The sequence below is a fragment of the Centruroides sculpturatus genome, unplaced genomic scaffold (assembly GCF_000671375.1).
Source record: "Centruroides sculpturatus isolate CEXI.00-Female unplaced genomic scaffold, Cexi_2.0 scaffold696, whole genome shotgun sequence".
Taxonomy (NCBI): Eukaryota; Metazoa; Arthropoda; class Arachnida; order Scorpiones; family Buthidae; genus Centruroides; species Centruroides sculpturatus.
The window spans coordinates 349,602-357,010 of record NW_019384932.1 but is presented as its reverse complement, the minus strand read 5'-3'; the positions used below and the strand labels follow the sequence as shown (position 1 = coordinate 357,010).

The window sequence follows — 7,409 nt, the reverse complement described above, 5'->3', positions numbered from 1 at the left end:
AATTTAAATTTTCGCCAGTGCTGTGGCGCTTCAATCTTTGGCTATGTCTTGGGTTACTCAAATATTTTACCTTTTTGATATTAAATTAACATCTGAAGTATAATTTTTTATTATTTTTATATTTTTAAATATATTTATTTTGTTCGTACAAAATAAAAAAATAATTTTTAACGATATAATAGTCTTTGTTAGGCTTCACATTGACGAAAATTCAACGCGAAGCGACACGCAACAGATAAAAATTTCGACATCGGATACGTTAAACTATTTTTTCGTACGTAAATCAGTTATCCGAAATATCAGTTATCTGGACAACCCCAGTCCCCAATTGATTTGGAAAATCGACGCTCTACTGTATATATATATAGATATCGGTTAATCAAAGAATAAAAGAAAGTATATGTATTAAATATATATTTTTTAATGCATATGCTTTCTTATATTTATTTAATTGTTTTTCTAATTTAAAAATGTTTCTTTATAATGTTATCTAACAGCAATAATAATTATTATTTAGATAATGAATTATATTTCATTGTAATTGATATGATTTCAGAGGAAAGTCTAGTCATAAACCAAAAAGATTTCCCATCATTGAAAACTAGTGATATAGTTGAAATTTATTCTCCTGAAGATGAATACAGGTAATTTTGAAAGATTGATTTTGTATATAAATTTGTTTTTGAAGTAGTAATTGAAGCTTGATAAGTAGAAATGATAATTTTATTTCATTGTCTAATATAAATTTTAGTTTTTAATTGAATAAGAGGGAATTACGAAATTAAAGTTTTAGTAAATTTTGAAGGAGAATATTTCAGACTAGCTGTTCCTGCGACTTTGCCCATGCGGATTTTGCAAGCAAACACCATTTATATTCAGTATTTCAACAACCATAGTAATTGTTATATAACACCTACCGTTGAGAATGATAATTGCTGAGAATCAAACGAACTGTTTTCAATTTGATTAATTTTCTGGAACATTACAATCATTCTATAACCGAACCAATATGCAATAACAAATTCAAATTTAAAACAGTTTGAACATTTGGTTAAAAAATCAAAATATATAAAAATATTTATAACAATGTCTGAAATGTTATCAATTTAATACATCTAAGTACTCAATGAAGACTAAACATAGTTGAAAATAAAAAATTGCATCTAAAATAGTACATTAGAAGCTGTTCTTCAGGTTAAGCCTTAATCCTTTTCCTCTCCCCTGCAGGGGGAATTTCGAAAAATCCCTTCTTAGTGTGCATTTTCATGACATACTCTATGTACCAAATTTCACCTTTTTAGGTTCAGCAGTTTGCTCCAGGCGATGATGAATTACTCAGTCAGTCAATCTGGACAAGTAATTTTATATATTTAGATTATTTTATTTTATTATCATCCTTATTCATGTAATATGACTTATAATTTTTATTTTAAACATTCAAATCTATTAAATAAAAATTTTATTTTGTAGTTTTATTCTTAGACATCAGCATTTTTTTATTTTTATCTAAACATTGAATGTTTAGAAATATTTGAAATAAAAAATAATGTTCAAATATAAATAATGTATTAACTTATTTATTAATATGTGCTGTATTTATATTTAATAGTCATTTTTCTAACAAATATTGAATACATGTCACATTAAAATTATTATTATATTTAATCAATATTTTGACAGAGCTTTGAACTTCATACAGATATTATTATTATTTATCCAGCCACTTCACTTCTGAACACTATTTAAAGTGTTCAGGAATGTATGTAGCTGGATAAATAATTACATGAAGTTCATTATATTTAATTATAAGATAAAATTTATACATATAGGATATATATAAATTTTGTTCTCAATAAGTATAACTTATGTCAAATTAATTTTTTTGAATATTATGAATTCAATTGAATGTCTTTTGAGGCACCAACTTTGTACCGGTACATTATGTTTAAAAATTGATAGTAAATAAGTTGAACATTGATTTTTAATATATATTACAACAGTGGCTAAAGCTGTATGTAGTTTTCAAATATCAGATGTGCAAGTCAGGCAATATAATTTACCATTCAGAGATATTGAGTGTAATGCTTAGATAACATCTTATACCCTGTAAAAAATGACAAAAAGTTTGTTAGAATCAATAAATAACATTAAAGTAACTTCCACTCAGTAAATAGATTAACCTGATTGACAACAACCAAGATATAATATTGTTACAATACCATTAATATCTGGTGTTTTACATTACCAATCATGCCTGTAGGTCAATTTGATACAGAATTTGATGTGAGTTCAATTTGATACAGAATTTGATGTGAGTACAATTTAATGCAAGCAAATTTGATTATTATTATTATTTTTATTATTCTAATTTTTTTATATGTTATTCAAACATAATTATTTAGATGGTATGTGATAAAATAATCACTGCTATGATCTTTATGGAGTACATAAAAATCCAGTTTTACCACTTTAAAGTGTACAGAATAGTAATAATAGCCAGTAAACATGATAGTCTAGCACAAATGTAGCTTTTGTAATATGATTCAATGGTTTTAAATTTATAAAATAATAGTTAAATCTCTAATACCAACAAATAATCATTCAAAAAATTTAAAATTATTTTAATTACATATGAATTATTACTAAAGAAAATAGTATTTATTTTATGAAAATATTCATCTAGCCAAGAAAATAAAGTCAATTCTTCCTATACCAAAGCAAACACATAAGAAGTTATCATTTTTTATAGTATAATAATTTCATTTTTATTATCTTTTTTGTAATAATTGTGTCAAGTTAACCTTTCACTGAAATGGCTCATATTAACCTGTGTTGAATTGTTGGAGTCAAATTAGCTGGAGGCCCTAAATCATTAGCTCTTACAGACACTGACTCCTTAAATTGTGTCAGGGCATATCTAGTTGGATACTACTGATATAAAAAGTCAGGAAAGATTCTCTTTGACAGATAAATAGAGATAAGTACAACAAAGTACCCAATTTCAGATGAATTTCTGAATTTAATTGAAAACAGTTAAATTTAACTATTTTAACAATTACAATTCAGTAATTATACATAGTTAAATTATACTAACTTATAAGTATAATTTTGTATATCCAGTACTGGCTTAGCTGCAACTGCTGGATATACATATAGAACATATACACATACCATTAACTTAATGGTAAAAAAATTTTTTATAAATGGGAATTTCAGAATTTCATACTTAATATTGTTAAACCTACTAAAATGGTTAATGTGTATCTTGAAATATTTCTGCATAACTACATCAGTCTTAAGGCTAATTTTTAGACTTGATACTTAAGTATAACTCTAATGCTTGTTGTAACTATGTTTTTATGGTTTTTTTTTATCTCCCACATTTAGTGATAGTATGGTTAAGAAAATTTAATAGTGGCTATAATAATAATAGTAAAAATAGAAATTTACACAATTAAGACTAAGAGAATAATATTATATGGTGCAAAATTGTTAATTCTTAAAATAATTTCTTAAGATATCAAAATCTGACTTCATTTAAATTTGCTTCTGACTCCAATTTTACAGTCCTATTCAAAATAAAATCTTTAAATATTTGTCTTCATATATTATATGAAAATAAAATATACATATTATGATTTTGATTTATAAAAATATTTTTTATTTGTGATACATTTACTGTCTTGTTTATTTTTATAGTCGTTTATTGTTACAAGTTACTTGCTTTAAAGAAGAACTCCAAAAAGGTAATTTTTATTTACATTTCTAAAATATTTAAAATATTATATTATTAAAAAAATGAAATTATTTTTTAAATTAGATACAATTAGCATTGAACAATCTATTGCAAGTAATTTTCAATTAAGGACTTATGCAGATGTGATTGTAAATATTGTTAACCCAAAGGTAATTTAAAAATTAAATATATTATTTCATAAGGTAACTAATAATAATAACTATATAATTATGTTAACTTTTTATTGATAAAATTTACTTGATAAATAAACAAGTGTTGAATGATGATTATCTATACTGCACCATCATTTAGAAAATTAAATATTTTAAACACATTATACGTAGATTTTTAACAGTACATTTATAAAAAGGAAATATGTTTTTTCTTTTGCTATACAAATTATTATGTGCTTCACCTGAACTATAGAGTTATACATACTGTACATAGTTACAAAGTATCTGTCAGTCTAATGCATAAATTTAATGTCATGTACATTTCTAGCTTTTTGTACTTGAGATGTAGAAAATTAAAACAGTTTGGTGTAATTATTCATTATTATGAATGAAAATCAGTAATATTTAAAGCAGATNAATTAGTCTAGAATCGGTTAATTTTATAGAAGAAAACCTTTCGAACAGCCTTAGTCCGTAAAGTTCCCACCTATTGGGCTGTGATTGGCTCATTCCTACAACGTAATTTTCGGTTAGCGTGGAACGTATCTAAGCGTTATAGGGGGGTCTACTGTATAGCTTTATTAACTAGTTTTTAATTTCTTTCTTTTTTTTTCTTTTCTTTTAAATTTGAATAACATGAGCATTATATTTCAATTATTGCAAAACATTTAGCTTTCAATATTCAAAAAATGTGTCTTATGAAACATAAAATCAATTACTGAATTTTAAATGTAAATAAAAATAAACTATTAAGAGTTTCCTTCTCCATAAAGTATAAAAATAATTTTTAAATGCTTAAAAATTCAATAATTACTTAATATAATCAATTACAAATATCTAAATAATGCATTACATTTATCATAAGTATATTATCTTTTATAATTTGAACTTTTTTTTTTCTGACTTTTGTTTATATACAGTTAATCTTGAGAATCCCAATATTATAGATAAAATTAAAAGAAAATATATATTACAGAAGAGAGTAAATACATTTGTGTGTTGAAATCTAAATTTATAAAATTCTTGTCCTGACTGAGTGATTGATTCATCATTGCCTGGAGCAAACCGCTGAACCTAGAGAGATGAAATTTGGTACACAGTTAGGGTACGCCATGAGAATGCACACTAAGAAGGAATTTTTGAAAATTCCCCCGCAGGTGAGGAGGAGAGCATTAAGGCTTAACCTGAAGTACGGCTTCTACTGTACTATTTTAGATGTGATTTTTTGTTTTTAACTACATTTAGTCTTCGTTGAGTACTTAGGTGTATTAAATTGATAACATTTCAGACATTGTTATAAATATTTTTATATATTTTGATTTATTAACCAAATGTTCCAACAGTTTTAAATTCAAATTTGTTATTGCATATTGGTTCAATTATANTTAACAGGAAGAATGGCTTCTACTGTACTATTTCACATGCGATTTTTTGTTACGATTAGTCTTCATTAAGTACTTAGGTGTATTAAATTATAACATTTCAGACATTGTTATAAATATTTTTATATATTTTGATTTATTAACCAAATGTTCCAACAGTTTTAAATTCAAATTTGTTATTGCATATTGGTTCAATTATAGAATGATTGTAAACGTTCCAGAAAATTGATCAAATTGAAAACAGTTCATTTGATTTTCAGCAGTTCTCATCATTCTCAGTGGTAGGTGTTATATAACAATTACTATGGTTGTTGAAATACTGAATATAAATGGTGTTTGCTTGCAAAATCTGCATGGTCAAAGTTGCGGGTAACAGCTATTAATTCATAAAATACTATGACTATTGTAGAATTTTTAATAGGAGCTTTTAAGATCTAATAATCACTCAAAACTTTGAAAAAATAAAATAAAATGAATTACAACTATTTTATTAATACATTTTCATATGAATAATACTATCTTTATGTTAAAGGTAGAAATTTAATAAATATATATATATATATACAGTAATGTATAATGAATTTTTAATATTTGTTAGGAATTGGTATTATAATATTATGGAAAATCCAAGTTATTAAACTAAATTAATTATTTAATTTTACCATCAAGTTTTTGAGAATACGTTAATAATTAGTTGAGAATGTAATGTGTACTTGACATGTGATATTATTTAAAAATACATTGAGATATAAAATTAACTTCAAACATACTTTATTGAAAGTAAAAATGTCTATAAAACTTCTATTATTTATTTATATTATTTGTACTTTTTTCTTTGCTTAAGGATATTTAAGTATTATACTATACTACTTTGCACAACTTTTTGCATTATTGAATTTTTAAAGTTAATGTGCCCCCTCAGTCCTTCCCACAGGTGAGACTATCTTTTCTAGTCTCATGAGCATTATCTCTGGACACAAGAATCAGTGGACTCTTATTATGTTTCTGATGAGTCAAGATAGAATTGGCAGATTGATAACCTGCCAACTCTATCTTGACCATCAAGGAAATGACCACTAAAGTAGAGATTGAGCATGTCTGGAATGGACCATTGTGGCATATTAGCCCCTCCAGGACCTGTCTTGAGCTAAGTGTGGGATTTATTGCCCCAAAGTCTTCCGTAGAACCTTATAAACAACATGATAGCTCATTGTGGGTACTATTTAATTGTCAAGATGGTCATATTCCCTATTAGTGACTTCTTTCTTCAGGATTTGCTATTTCATGTTTTGAGTACACTTGGCAAAATGTTCATATCTTCAGACATTAATTTTTTGTTTTCATTTTGTATGACTGATGTCTGACTAACTCATGGCATGAGGTATCTGTGTACTAAATTTTGTCCTGATTCAAGTGTTTTTTTAGATATTCTATAATTTGTGTTTTATCTTAATTTTGGACACCAGTGTATTTATAAAAAAATAGTAAATAAAGTATTTAAACTTAATAGATAGCATAACATCAATATTTCTATAAATAAATAGTTATTCATAAGAAAAGGTTGCAGAACAATATTTTAGATCAATGTTTCTCAACCTCTAACGAATTGTCGCCCCCTTCAATGTAGTATTGCCCCCTTCAATAAAACCGTTACGTAGTATCGCCCCCTTCACTTCAAAATTCTGATACCGAGGGCCAGGGTTAACGCCAAATTCATACTGCATTGAATAGACTAGTGACTAGTATAAAGTTGTTTGTTTAATTATTGTACGATATAACGAATAAAATAACTAATTAATTAATCTTAATATAATGTTTTAATATATCGCCCAGAAAATTGTTTTTCGCCCCCAAAATATAATTGTTACAAATCGCCCCCTGAACATGGAAAAACGCCCACATGGGGGCAATATCGCCCCTGTTGAGAAACACTGTTTTAGATGATTACTCTAAATTCATTACAGTCGACCCCCCTATAACGTACGTTCCTATAACGACAATTCCTATAACGTAGCGAAAAAATTGTAGCAACTTTCGTATAACGTACCTCCTATAACGTCGTTTCGCGACAAGATTGATAGAGTCTGGACCAATAGTGGATGAGCAGCCGAACTACTT

At 26.2% G+C, this 7,409-nt stretch overlaps 1 protein-coding gene across 1 annotated transcript; it reads left to right on the top strand.

Annotated features, from left to right (window-relative positions):
* Positions 1-546: 546 nt before the first annotated feature.
* LOC111632025 (GATOR complex protein DEPDC5-like) lies at positions 547-5,835 on the top strand. The gene is made up of 4 exons (XM_023376378.1): positions 547-644; positions 3,700-3,746; positions 3,821-3,906; positions 5,824-5,835. The coding sequence occupies exons 1-4, from the start codon at positions 547-549 to the stop codon at positions 5,833-5,835; spliced, it is 243 nt and encodes an 80-aa protein (XP_023232146.1).
* The last annotated feature ends 1,574 nt before the right edge of the window (positions 5,836-7,409 follow it).